We start from the raw sequence: 15,730 nt of genomic DNA, 5'->3' as shown, positions 1-15,730 counted from the left end.
AATTAAATTGAATTAATATTTCAGAAATAAATTGAGAGCCGATGAAATTATCGGATTCACACAATCAATCTGAAACAAATAATCCCCCCAAATTCTCCCAAATCTTAAAAAACTGTAATAAACTTATTGCGAAAAATATTGCCTCGGCCAGGAGTCGAACCCGGATCTCTTGCATTCCGTGCGAGCGTCCTGAGCCTTTAGACTATCGAGACCTTAGCAACACTCTTCGCAATAACCGATATGTATAGTGAGTTACGCATGTATAATATAATTTAATCGATTTATTTTTATTTCTTAACATAATCTCCTTTCAGCTCGATACACTTGATGCAACGATTCTCCAACTTTTTCAAGCCGTCCGAATAATATGATTTGTCCTACCCTTCAAGATAAGCCTCTGTTTTGGCGATGAGCTGCTCTCTGATGGTGAATCTCTTTCTTCCGAACCATTTCTTCAGATTTGGAAACAGGAAATAGTCGCAGGAAGCTAAGTCTGACGAATATGCTGGATGAGGAAGCAATTTGTAGCGGAATTCGTTGAATTTGACTATCGATGCCGGGCACGTGTGAACCCGTGCATTGTCTTGATGGAAGAGCACTTCCTTCTTCGCCAAATGGAAACGTTTTTTCTTTAAAATGTCGTTGAAACGATCCAATAAGGCTGTGTAGTAATCACCATTGTTCGTTTGCTTCGACGGAAGGTAATCGATATGAATTATACCGCGTGCATCCCAAAAAATTGTGGCCATCACCTTTCCGGCCGACTTTACGGTCTTCGCCTTCTTCGGAGCTGGTTCACCCGGTGAAGTACATTGTTTTGACTGTTCCTTCGTCTCGGATGTGAAGTAATGGATTCATGTTTTGCTTTGATTTCTTTCGGTGTTAAACCTTGCATATGTAGCTGTTTGATCACTGTACGAAACTCGTTTTTTTCCATTTTGTAAAAAATACAAAGGTTGTCCGCTTTAATCGTCTACAGAAATAAAACTACGCGATGAATTCGTTTAAAATTTGACAGTAATCAGCTGAAAAATTTGACAGTAATCAGTTGTTACTTGTCAAAAAGTAATGTGACACTGCGAGTGTCCTGTGATTTTGTAAGAACTTATTGACTTGCGTACTACAAAGATATCATAACGTTTTTAACATTAAAGATATGCGAGGAACGAATTCTTTGCAATTAAGATAACTTAGATATCGGTGGTGTACGTCTGTATGCAAACATATTATTCGTTATAACATTACTCTGAAAAACTAACATTATATTTATAAAGATACGTAAAATTCCACATTGAATACACTGTCTAAACTCATTTTTGAAAAGGGAATGAGAACAGACAGACTTTATTGTCGCTAACGCTGACCCCTAGATATAAAAAAAGATTCGATATCGTCAAAGTGCATTCTTATATATGTGTCATTGCATAATTTAATGTAGACTTGATGGCAATTACACTGAAAATTAACTCGCATATTTGTAAAGATATGTAGAATTCTATATTAAATACACCATCCGGAAGAAAAAATAAAAAAATAAATGATATATAAAAATAATAAAATAGAAAACGCATGAACGGAAAAGAGCTCTAAGCAATCATCGCAGTTATCGCAGTCATCGCATCCAAAAATGTCTGTGAGGATATTATACTTTAAACGTTAAACAAAAATTGTACGTTTATGTTACTCTGTGTGAAATTAATAAACAATATTACTCGTTGATGATGCATTTCAATCGCAGTACAAAGAACTTGGATTTCGAAACGTGCTTACTCGCAGTAATACATGTGTACCAAACATAAGACATAGCAGTATATAAACATTTCAAGGTGTGCGATTCGAAGTTTGATAGTTATGTAAATTTAAATCTTCCTACATATCATTGTACGATTCGTAGTGTTACTGATGGAACATATTATATAACAAAGCTCATCCACATATAGACGTTGTGGAATATATATTACTTCAATGTCATAAAATGTAATTATGATCTATCTATATTAAAGTAAGTAAGAGACAGTAAGTTTATTCAATTTTTATAAAATTTTGATTATACATTTTATACGTTATGTATGTTTTCTAAGGTCTATTTACATGTTTTCTATTTTCTACAGCGCATCTTCTCGTACATCTTCGAAACCTCGCTACATACCTCATATTTTGATGAGGAGATATGTATTGACGTTGACAGCGTATAAGTTCTTGGACATCGAAATCGTCGTAGGACCTAAATCTCATGTAGAAATTGCGACCAGCGACAATCGAAGCAACCGCATAATCCTGCCTCATGCTACGTGGAAGGCGTCCATCAAAAGACGTGCAGCTATTGAGCGATTAATGCAGTCAAGTGTCTCATCATCATCATCACTGATTCAAGATCTGAATATAGAACTTGTTAAAGTATGTGATACAAAAACCTATCATTGTATTGTATTATAAAATTATCATTGTATTATACATGTTTGTACATGAAACCAATAATCGTACTCTCCTTATTTAAACTTGAGTAATGTGCCGAGCATGCGTACTACAAACTAAGTCAATGTATGCACGATGTTAGTAAAAAATTCAAATATTTTGTATCATTTTTAAGACAAAATTGTATTACTAGTAAACGCGATACTGCAAACACTTTGCACAAACTTTATGATAAAAATTCTAATATAGAATGTGAACTAGTGGTCCATGATTTAAATTATATTATACATAATGCATTAAAAATTAGATAAATAAATCTATATAAAAAAATATACATATTTCTTTGAAATTTATCTTTTCTCTAATCTCTTCATTATTCCTTTTTCATATCTTCGTGATAATAAATTACTTAATAAGAAAGTGCGTCCGACTAATCGACTTATACCATTAAAATATTATTAAAATTGTACTCGTATCATTCTATTGTAAAATCGCATCATAAAAGTCATAAACTGAATACCATATCTTTTTAATAAAATCGCGTGCGAGAGAGAATATATATCAACAATTTGTGATTACTATATGCCAAAATTGTATTAACAATAAATGTGATATATTAAATGATTGCGTGAAGTATATGATAAAACTTCAATCATGGAGTGTGAATTAGTAATGTGCGCTTCACATGAAATTGTATACACTGCGGTACATTTAAAGTAAGAAATAAATTAATGTTTTACAAAAATGTATAATATTTAAATATATTACTGAATTTTTACCGGGAAGGCGCTTTGTATTTAAAGTTTTAATATTTATATAGACGGTCTCGTTTACAATCATATTGTTAAATATATTACTGAATTTTTAAAATTATTTTCAGTCTCCTTTATCCCTGCCTCTATTCGGCGGTTTAGAATTATGTATGATAAGAAGGTGTGCAATTTTTCTTCAAATAAGTTAATCAAATTATTAAGATAAAAATGGAATAATAAAAAATTATAGTTCTAATCTCTATTTCTTTCTGGGTTTCCTTCACAATCCTAAAATATTTTTTTTGCTTTCTTCTGTGACATCATCTGCTTGTCACGTATCTTTGAAACTTGCACATTCCTGTTTCTCCTTACCGCGACTGGAAAAGAATCTTCTTCCTTTATAGTTATTTAGAATTAATTAATAATATGATAGCTGTTCAGTAGTACTAGTATGGTAGTAAGTGTTCGATAGCTACTCAATAATAGTTTATAATGGTTTGATTAGGAACGTTCAGCTATTTGTATTACATTGCTAAAAATATTATTATAATTAGTTGCTAAATTAAAATCATTGCTAAGTCATATAATTTTTGTTGCCTCTGAGGAAGGCTCAAAAGTGAGCCGAAACATGTAAGCGCGTATTAGTGAATAAAGAAGTTTCATACTTCATAGATATATTACTTACGCATCTTCTGCGCTTGACTCCTACTGCGCGTATCCTTTCCAGTTCTTTAAGTCATATCAAAAATCGTAAAACAAAAACTATATTTATTTAATAAAATTGTGAGCAAGAAGAAAAGAGAATGTGGGAGAGAATATAACGAGAAGAAGAGAGAGCGCGAATACTATGATACGTATAGGACCACGATGGGTAAGAGAGAGAGCACGAATACTATGGCGAATATAGGACTACAACGGGTGGGACATATATCATTATGCATGCAATTTGGTAACGTCGCAATGTATCAAAATTATATTCATGATGTTATCGCGAAATATGTCGTATTAATACGTCGAATGTCCTTAAAAAAATCTTTTATTACAAAGCTGTCGTATATCGGCGCTTGCATTTTTTATCTCTCACTTGTGTTGGTTTAACAATTCCATATGCATTCCTGAAGAAATGTACATCTCGTAGGAAGAAGATTTACACTGACTCCTACAGCTTACAAATACCTGGATGTCGGAATCGTGTGGAACCTGTGTCGTTTGTGGAAATTGCAATTGGCGACAACCAAGGTAACAACATAATCTTACCTCGTGAAATGTGGCAGGCTTTCATCGTGCGGATATTGAGCGGTTTGTGCAATCAATCGCACCTTCATCATTATCGTTCCAAGATCTAGTGATAGAAATCGTAAAAATGCATAATGTGAATGTGGTCAAATTAATATTACACAAAACATGTTTGTATATGAAACCATCAACCGTGCTCTTCATGTTCGAACTCAAACATTGCGTCGAGAACATATACTCTGAGCTGTGCTAGTATACACATATCGTCAATGGAAAATTTAAATATTTTGTAACACATTTAGATGAAAATTGTATTATCGATAAATGTAATGCTGTAGACTTTTTGCGCAAAATTTCTAATAATAAATCAAATATAGAATGTGAATTAATAGTTTATGCTTTAGATAATATTGTAAACAGTGTGAAAAGTAAATGTACATTTTATTGCTAATCGGAAGTAGGTGCTTAAAATTCGATTTGAAATTAATTAAATTAAATTAAATTAAATTAAGATCCTACTTATAAATATTGTAAGAACTATATAATAAGAGTTATATATTGTAAAATTACGTTATATATAAAAGTAAACATGCATATTTAAACTATATATCTGTATGACATTATTTATTCCTTTCTTATTATCGCTATCATATTACGCGCCACCAGCATCTTCGCGCTCAACGATACTGCGACAGACGGTCATGACCGTGTTAAGCGTTCTCTATTTAAATTATTAAAAAAAAACGTATGATAAAATATTTTTGCGCGCGAGAAGAAGACAACGGGAGCGACGACGCAGCAGGTAAGATGACGGAACATAAAAGGGAGAGAGATGATAAGAATATGCTGTAAGTGTATGCGGTAAGCCTTTGTCACCGATGCATTTTTGGGGAGGGCGGCGGCGAGCGGCGACGGGCGGCGGCGGCGGGTGACGAAAAAGAAAAGGAATGCATAGCGGAATGTTTACGTAATCCATCGACCGGAGTTCTATGTTTATGTAAACAGCGATGCCGCCGAGACCTTCCCGCGCCTTCCTCTTCCTCCCGCGCCAACGAGACCCCCCGCGTCAATGAGTATCCTCCGCGCCTTCCCCGCGATTACGAGTATCCCATGTGCTCCACGCTCCGCTCTAGCCCCCCGTGGGTTAGAACTCTCTCTATACAGCTACTTATGGTACGTGCGATTCAAAATTTTTTATATTTTAGTATTTCTGTACCCCCAAAAAATGGACTTTGGTGGCTCGAGATAAGAAACTTGTAATGTCTTTATGTCTTTTACTTTTTTCTTTTGAACATGTCCGGAGACACTGTCCGCGTCTGCTCATACCATTTCATATATCTTCTCATAACTATGAATCAAAAAATATACAACTATGGACTAAATTCGTCAATTTTTTAAATATAAATATAGTTACAAAGCAATGGTATAAGTTTATGTTCACACATTATAATAAATATTTGAGAGTTAATAATATTAAAATTACATAAATAAAAGAAAGAACAATACCTGAGGTTTAATAATGTTCGATCTTCACAATTTAAAATAAATAAATAGAAGAAATATTTTTCAAATGCGGAAAAAAGATATTATTTAAAAGATCTTACAACTAAAGAACTCTGGGATGTAATATTAAATATTGGTAAAACATGATCCTGCCAACTAACTAGCTTGGTGGGGATAAATGACATGATGAAGGGGGAAAAAAGGAAGGAGAAACTAAGATGTGGGTAAGGATTGTATAAGTGGTAGATATATGTCAAGGAGAGTTTCTGTGTCTGTCTACCTATTGAAGCCAAACTTCTGTTTTTTAATATGGACCATTTCTGATATGAGTCTTTTTCTATATAAAAAAGCTCGTTATCCAATATTTTAATCTCATTCGACTTGAAATCATGAAAACTGATAACCTCTGTGAAGTGGCACCTCATTTTTCAAAAAATGAAATTTTGGTCATAGTTCCGAATGCACCTTGAAAAGTTCTAAAGTTTCTGCCCAATACTAAAAATAGTATTGGTAGTTTATATAAACATAGAAATCCGGAATTAATACAAAAAATCGAAAAAGAAAAATTTGGAATGCCAACTTCACAAAACGCAGAACGAAAAATTGCGATATCTTCTAAACCGTTAGTCCTAGCGCTTTAAATGATAATATTTTTTGATAGAATTTTGGGGTGCTACCCAGAATTGTCGACAGAATTGCTAGAGCTTTTAAATAATTTTCACCCCCCCCCCCGGTGTTAAAAATGTTCTATTCAATAAACGAAAAATCCCGATATCTCTTAAACAACTGGTCCTAGCATTTCGAGCATTAAAAACTTTTGTTAGAACTCGTGGAGTGCTACCTAGAACTGTCGACAGAATTATCAGAATTTTTTAATAATTTTCACTCCTCGGGTGTTAGAAATTATTCGGACTACGAAAATCCATCTTCGTATTTCCGTGTTTCCGAAACTTCCTCGCTACTCCAAACTTTCACGAATGTATGTGCATGTGTATACGTGCGTGCGTGCGTACGTGCATGCGTGCGTGCGTGCGTACGTGTGTTTTAATGTCAGTTGTAAAAATTTTTTTTTAGTGCAGCTTTTTAAATTTTTAAGAAATTTTTTTTCAGTAAATTTGTTTTATTGTATTTTTTTTTCATTTTGTCTAGAGGCTGTTATATATTATTAAATGTGGTGCCACTTGTTCGCCATCTGATGCTATTCTTCGTTTAATTACCATATCATCATATAAATACCAACCGGATGTATGATAAACATTTGCTGTATAATGTCCATCGTTTTTATCACTGGCATATTGATGATATGATACTGCATCAGCTATAGCATAATTCTGTTCGTTTATCTTTAATATTTTAGGTATAGGACCAAATGTCGCACTCTTTTTTTTATACCAGTAGAAGCAGCATATCATTCGTCCGTGAATACACTGTAATCTATAAGTAAGTGCGATTGAAAATTATATTTTTCACTTGCACTTTCTTGGCACTTTTTGCATGTCGAATCCTTATGGAGGCTGGTATCGAGTATAACGTTTTGTAATTTTAACAGACCGTTTTGTAAAATCATATTGACGTTAATATTGATCACTGGGATTTTCCTCAAACTTTCGTGTTTGCAGTGACACAACAAGTTTTGCTTATAATTAGGCTAGGAAAATCTGTGAATAAGTGTTCCGCTAGATACGCGTTGCAATTCGTATTTAAATACATTACGTTTGCTCGATAAAGTGTAACTTCGAAAATTGATACATCGACAAGAATATTCGCACGTTCTTGATAAATCTTTCTTGTTATCTTGTTACTATTTATCATTGTAATTTTTTTTTGCGAAATTACGAAAAGTGTTATTTCGATTAATAACAATCATAACTTTCGTTAGTAATGCATTTCGTTACTAATGTATTAGTTATGATTTGAGTTAATGAATCGAACGCACAAGTCTCGCGAACCACGATAAAGTTATCATCGTAACGGGATGCTTTAAGCAAACTACCATTTTTTAATACGGGTACGGTAATTCTTTGTAAAGTCTCCATGCTATCCCATTGTGGACAATCGTCCAAATAAGTCAATTTTCGCTTTTTTTTTTTAATTCTAGATCAATTTGATCAACGTTTGACTTTCTTTTAGCGGTTAAACCTCGTCAATTTTCCACAACATCCCACATATTTTTTTTATTTTCTGTATCCTGTATTTTGCATACTGTATTTTCGTTAGCGGTCGCTAATAAAGTTTTGTCCTGAAGAAAATCACACGAAAGAAACATGTTTGATGACGAATTTATCGATTCGTAGTGGTAATTCACCTCTAAATAATCTCTGTTTCAGGTCTGCGAATGTTGCTTCGACTGCTGAGGACGTAGCCACAATTTTATTACATTGAAAGTGAGAGCGCATAATACCTGTTCACAAAGGTAAATAGGAAATTCAATTTTAGTGCGATTTGTGGATTATAGAATGCATTTACGACAGAACCTGAGGTAGATTTTGTCGCAGTAGTCTCTGCTGATTCAAAAATATACTTCGCCCATTCCGTCCATCCAATGGCATTTTCACTAGACTCATCAAACTGTGTTTCTTCAGTGATCTCTTCTTTGTCAACAGGATCTTCAATCGTTGATCCTTTGATAACGCTATTCACTGATCTTGGATTATGTTCTGAAAGAAGAAGATCAGAAATATCGTCACAACCTATGTCTTCACTCAAGTAACAACCATTATAGATACTACTAATAACGATTTAATACTTTGTACATCGTTCATTTAATAATGATGTCCTTCTTGATATCTCGATACTTCTTAAATAAAATTAGCGAACTTTTGCCACTTTACCGCGAAGGCAGTCCCATTTAGAAATCATGCCAATTAATATCTAATCTGATGTAGCAACTTGGCAATTTTTCTTGTTTTTCTAAAATGATAATATTATATAATATTTGCAAATAATTATTTGTATTCGAGAAATTTGCAAATGCTGTCGCTACTTTTAAAAATCTTGACGTATTTAAAAGTAAACGCACATGGAATTTTTTCTGCTCCTATATTAGTGATCCCATAGTGACGCTGAACACTATGCGCGTTTTATAGCTTTATATACTGAATGTAAAGCAAAATTTTCTGATTATTTGTTGCAAAAACCAAAAAAAAGATGCAGACGTAATTGTCAAATGCAGATTAAAGAACTATCAGCCAGTATTTTTTCATAAAAAAAGCGTCAATTAAAAGGACATTTGCTTCAGAAAATAGCATCACATTTGTTAGATGGCAAACAACGAAACAAAACGTTTAATGGACAATGGCGATTCCTTTCCGATATTATATAACGCTACAGTGCTATGAAAAGTCAAACAACAAGAAACGTCGTCTCGAATTACAATCCCATTCTTAATTTAAACGTAAGCGAAATATAAATTCCTTGTAGGCATTTTACGCAATTTAGGATTTGATTCATTCTTCTGCATGTACTGCATAGAGGAACAGAAATTACTCTATAAAACTGTTACAAATACAAATCATAACAATTTTTTAATAGTAGATGCTACAGGAAATTTGTAAAGCAAAATTTTCTGATTATTTGTTGCAAAAACCAAAAAAAAGATGCAGACGTAATTTTCAAATGCAGATTAAAGAACTATCAGCCAGTATTTTTTCGGAATGGGCGAAGTACATTTTTGAATCAGCAGAGACTACTGCGACGAAATCTACCACAGGTTCTGTCGTAAATGCATTCTGTAATCCACAAATCACACTAAAATTGAAAAATTTAATTTCCTATTTACCTTTGTGAACAGGTATTATGCGCTCTCACTTTCAGTGTAATAAAATAATGGCTACGTCCTCAGCAGTCGAAGCAACATTCGCAGACCTGAAACAGAGATTATTTAGAGGTGAATTACCACTACGAATCGATAAATTCGTCATCAAACATGTTTCTTTCGTGTGATTTTCTTCAGGACAAAACTTTATTAGCGACCGCTAACGAAAATACAGTATGCAAAATACAGGATACAGAAAATAAAAAAAATATGTGGGATGTTGTGGAAAATTGACGAGGTTTAACCGCTAAAAGAAAGTCAAACGTTGATCAAATTGATCTAGAATTAAAAAAAAAAAGCGAAAATTGACTTATTTGGACGATTGTCCACAATGGGATAGCATGGAGACTTTACAAAGAATTACCGTACCCGTATTAAAAAATGGTAGTTTGCTTAAAGCATCCCGTTACGATGATAACTTTATCGTGGTTCGCGAGACTTGTGCGTTCGATTCATTAACTCAAATCATAACTAATACATTAGTAACGAAATGCATTACTAACGAAAGTTATGATTGTTATTAATCGAAATAACACTTTTCGTAATTTCGCAAAAAAAAATTACAATGATAAATAGTAACAAGATAACAAGAAAGATTTATCAAGAACGTGCGAATATTCTTGTCGATGTATCAATTTTCGAAGTTACACTTTATCGAGCAAACGTAATGTATTTAAATACGAATTGCAACGCGTATCTAGCGGAACACTTATTCACAGATTTTCCTAGCCTAATTATAAGCAAAACTTGTTGTGTCACTGCAAACACGAAAGTTTGAGGAAAATCCCAGTGATCAATATTAACGTCAATATGATTTTACAAAACGGTCTGTTAAAATTACAAAACGTTATACTCGATACCAGCCTCCATAAGGATTCGACATGCAAAAAGTGCCAAGAAAGTGCAAGTGAAAAATATAATTTTCAATCGCACTTACTTATAGATTACAGTGTATTCACGGACGAATGATATGCTGCTTCTACTGGTATAAAAAAAAGAGTGCGACATTTGGTCCTATACCTAAAATATTAAAGATAAACGAACAGAATTATGCTATAGCTGATGCAGTATCATATCATCAATATGCCAGTGATAAAAACGATGGACATTATACAGCAAATGTTTATCATACATCCGGTTGGTATTTATATGATGATATGGTAATTAAACGAAGAATAGCATCAGATGGCGAACAAGTGGCATTGGCTCATACTGCTGTCACCTTAGATATATATATTTGCTTGATATAAGAGTTTTAGAATATCTTAAAAATAAGCGTGCAGCTGAGGTCACATTACTGGAATGAACAATACCAAGTTTGTAGAATTTGGACCAGAACTTGGAACAGAAGTTTGAGATTGAAGGAAAGAGATCTAGAAGAAAAGTATTTTTACCATGTAGAAAATACGTGTATACGGATGTTTTGCGAAGACTGGAAATGTCAATAGAGCCGAAATTCCGTGTAGCAGTAGGTGCGCGGTCTTGCGATAGATGGTACTGGCACATGTTACATAAGGACAAATGTATGCGTTTGAGTAAGACAAAACGATATATAATATAATGTAAGAAATGAATGAAAGATGTCACTATTATCGAATTTGAAATTAAAAAGTCTGTACTATCGACCTCGGTTCAGTAATTGGTTTAGGATCCTCTTAAGATTGAAAGTGGTTCGTAATCCTTTATTATATTATTTTAATAAATTAAGTTTTTGTTGGGTGCGGCGTATATACCAGAGTTATATCTATGTCTTTTTATAGCAAATATTATTAATTATTGAAAAAGAATTGCGATTTTTAGTAGGATAGTACTTCGAATCATTTATCTTAAATAATATTTAAATTGTCTCCATTTTTCTCTTTCCTGAAATAAATTAACAAACAATATCAAATCTATAGGACCGTATATGTGAAATAATTATGTGTGAATTTATATATTACATAGAGTATTTGCGTGCCGAAATAATTGTTCAATCTTGAAACGCAAACTCCACTGAACTTCCGCAATAATTATATCACGAATTAAATTGACTAGTAATTTAACAGTTCGATTCTCTTACAGATCTTAGAACGATCTTAATAATGCTGAATGACATATTAAAATCTATAAATAATTAATTTTTATTGTAAAAAATATTACCGAGGTCTGGAGTCCGAATCTCTAGTACTCCGTGTGAACGTTCTAAGCCTTTAAACTAATGCCTAAATAATAGCCTTTAGACTAAAATCTTAATAATATTCTTCGCAATAATTGGCATATGTAGAAATAACGTTTTATTTAAGACATAATATAAACAATTTTACGTCTTAAATAAGCAATTTTAACGTAATAACGACGTAAATAAACAATTTTAAATCTATATGATCGTACATGTGAGAACACAACAATAAATTTACAAATTTTGCCTTTAATTTGATTATACAATCTCCTATTCTTTACTCAAATACAAAGATATGTATGCGTAACACAATTCTATGAAGACTAAAATTTTTAATTTTATAATTCACGCGCGAATTTAATAATCTAAAAATTTTTTTATGAACCTTTTGTTTTTTTGGCTTGCAGGCTTTTAAGATTTCGCAGAGCAATGCCGGTAAATGGTCGAACCCTTAATGTTACAACGGAAATTTACCAGATTGCCGACAGTGAACTGCTTAAAACGTTCTTCGTGAGTCCGGCCGGCAACCTGTGCTTCCACGGCAAATGTAGTTATTATTGCGATACGGCACATGCTGTTTGCGGCAGTCCCGATACTTTAGAGGGTAGCTTTGCCGCTTTTTTACCAGATAAAGCTTTTGCGGCCAGAAAAGCTTGGCGGCATCCTTGGCGTAGAAGTTATCATAAACGGAAGAAGGCGCAATGGGAACATGGTAAGACACAATTATTTTCTTAGAAAGATATCTTAGAAATCTAAAAACTAAATTTAAAAAAAAATGTAAGGTTTTTTTCTTTTTATTTCTATATTACAATAAAATTATTATAGTCAAAGTAAATATTCCTTTTTTGCATTCTTCTTCTTTATAAAGATTTTCTAGATGTTTCGCGAGTTTTTTCCGTGTCCAGATTCATTCTTGGAATGCCAACGTTTCGTGAATCTTGCAGTCCACCTTATCAGAGTGAGGAGCAGTCTGATACTGAACTATTTCTCTGGGTCCTTTTATATTACGCTTGTTGGAGTGATGAGGGGAGGGAGGGTGGTAGAGGAAATCGGTCGAAACGTTGGCATTTCAAGAATGAATCTGGACACGGAGAAAACCTGCGAAATGCATAATCTTTATATAGAAAGCATCCGTGAAAGCCTCAAGAATATTCTTCTTCTTTATTTTTCATTATCTATGTTTAATATGGTATTGGCATAATCTTATTAGGAAGATTCACATACCAAGGTGAAATAATTGTTAAATAACGACTTCAAAATTATTCATTAGGCTGTTTATTCCAATCAAATTAATTAATTAATCAAATGATATGATTATTTACACGTTATCAGACTTGAAATTTAGATACATACGAAAACAGAAATTTTCAACATGTGAGCAAATCGAAAATCTTAACATAAACAAAATAGAAATCTTCTGTGCACTTAAACACCGAAATCTTATCGCAAACTGCAGAAATCTTCAGATATTCTCACATGAAAATTTTGCGTGCCTTACGCATGAAATACTGGACGCATTCAAGTTGATAAAGCGACTAGCCTGCTCGTCGAGCAAATAAATATGCGGATTGATTGTTACTTATAGATTCAACCAATTACATTCAACATTCGACGAACAAACTAGCAGCTTTGTCCGGCCCATTTATTTGCAAAAGCTATGTACGATAACTTGAAGATTTATCGTCTACATTCGGTTCGATTCTGATTATTAATACGAGAACACACAGAATCGGTCAGCGAGAACACAAATAAAACACAAAAGATAAATAATTAGAACTTATTGATTAGAATCTAGCAGCAAACTGAGCATTGATCATGAGACGAATAATGCTCAAATGTCTAATTTTTGGGAGTGACAATAATAACCTGCGTTACGTATGCAACATATAAATAAACTCTAACAGCACAAGACATCCTCAGGACAATCTTGAATACGTCCTGAATATTCTGAAACATATATGTGTGAGAATGCAGGATCATCTTAATTCTATCGATATCGATTCTTGTATCAATCAATCCGTGCATCGATCGGTGTATCGCTGAGAGCAGTGCTTGTGGCGCGCGAGTAGCATTAGGATGTGAGATACAGAGGTATAAAGAATGGATGGCGAGTGATTCTTTCGTGCGTGAGTCCAGCGACTACATTTGAGGGCTCGTCCGGGATAGTAACTAGAAATCGAGCAGTGTAAAAGAACAATTTATGATGCGGGAATTGTATCGAGGAAGCAAGAGATTGGAAAGGCGGGAACGAGGCGTGTTCCACGTGTACGGTGTGTAAAGTAACGTGTACGATGATTAGGAAGATATTTGTCGAGCAAGGCAACCACAGACATCATGACGGACGAAGGAACAACCGAGGAGATAACACAAGGACTTGAGCAGCTAGATCTGCCAAAGATAAACAACAAGGCGACGAAGAAGAACGAAGGGCGTTAATGACGGCAACAACAATGACAGTGACGGCGATAATGGCGGCGACAACGCGCAAGAAGAATTAAATGTAGATGCGATGTTAAAGGTAGAGCTACAAAAGCAGCTATCTAATTTAGGGCTACCGACATCCGATTTCAAAGCTACTTTACGCGATAGATTACACTGCTTTAGAAGCAGACGCGAGTGATGCGGATGAAATCGATAGTACATACGAGATGGCGAACCAGATGATCGGTGGAAGATCAATGACGACGACAACGCGTGATCACGCTGGCTCGAGAAGGAAACGAACGGTGGCGACCTCCCACGATGATCGAGTGACCTTCAAAGCGAGTCACAAACGTGAGGTGATTACAGGATTTACGACTCTAATCTTCAAAGATATTGAGGAGTCATTAGGAACGTTTAGCGGTGATGGCGCTCAAAATATAATGATGGCTAATATCATTCTAGAGGAAACGGCAGACATGTGGACAGATGCACAAAAGATGATATATGCTAAGGCAGTTGCGCGGATCCGTAAAACTATTTGTAAATTTCCAGTGTCGCTTACGAATATGGAGGGATTTAAAGAGTGCTTTAATAGAAGAGTTTGCCAAAACGATGAACAGCAGGCAGGTGCATAAGCTAAGCGCTGTCAAGAAGAAGTCTGATGAATCATATTAAGAGTATACTTACCAAGTATTATGTTAGAATTGGCGAGTCATGCGAATATCGATAGAAGCCAAGGTTCAATATATAATTGACGGAGTAAATGATGAAGAATCTTATAAATTTATCTTATACGGTGCGACGACAATTAAGAATATGCGACAACGTTTCCTGCAATATGAGAAGCAGAAAATTAATCGAGATAAGCTGAAGCAACAATTGGCTATGGCCACTAAGAAGAAGATTGCAAATCAGACGCCGGCAAACGCAACAAGCAAGATGCAATTTAATTGTGGTGATACTAAGCATTTAGGCAAGGACTATCCAAACAAGATGAAAGGACAGAAGCGCTACAGTTGCAATGAATCAGGACACATCGCAGCCAATTGTCCCAAAGGTTCGACACCAGGAAATAAAGACTACTTTGGCGAAATGTAACACAGTATATTCGCAGAATGACAAGAGGACGTATATATGTATTGGGTGGATCCATATATTCGTTCGCTTTTTGAAGGCTAAAATGAAACAAGTTTTTTTCATACAAAGGATGAATTTTAATCAATAATATATTCTCCGTTTTTGTTGATGACCTCTTGCCATCTTTCCAACAATTTCATTATTCCGCTCTCATAGAAGGTCTGGGGCTTAGAGGCGAAAAACCGGTCGAGGTACGTTTTCACAGCTGTCTGATCAGCGAACGATTTCCCGTTGAGGGAGTTTTGCAGGGACCGGAACAAGTGATAGTCGGATGGCGCAAGGTCTGGTGAA

The 15,730-nt window shown here is 34.4% G+C and overlaps 1 protein-coding gene across 2 annotated transcripts in view; it reads left to right on the top strand.

Moving 5' to 3' along the window:
- Positions 1-15,730, top strand: part of LOC108749241 (extracellular serine/threonine protein CG31145) — a 168,223-nt gene that overhangs the window by 94,759 nt on the left and 57,734 nt on the right. For both annotated transcript variants that reach the window (XM_018487808.1, XM_018487807.1), the window contains exon 3: positions 12,286-12,590. In XM_018487808.1, the coding sequence (XP_018343310.1) occupies positions 12,286-12,590 (305 nt within the window). The remainder of the gene's footprint in view (positions 1-12,285; positions 12,591-15,730) is intronic.

Source organism: Trachymyrmex septentrionalis, unplaced genomic scaffold (assembly GCF_001594115.1).
Source record: "Trachymyrmex septentrionalis isolate Tsep2-gDNA-1 unplaced genomic scaffold, Tsep1.0 scaffold279, whole genome shotgun sequence".
Classification (NCBI taxonomy): domain Eukaryota; kingdom Metazoa; phylum Arthropoda; class Insecta; order Hymenoptera; family Formicidae; genus Trachymyrmex; species Trachymyrmex septentrionalis.
The sequence above is the reverse complement of the archived record's forward strand: the minus strand, read 5'-3'. Positions and strand labels throughout refer to the sequence as shown.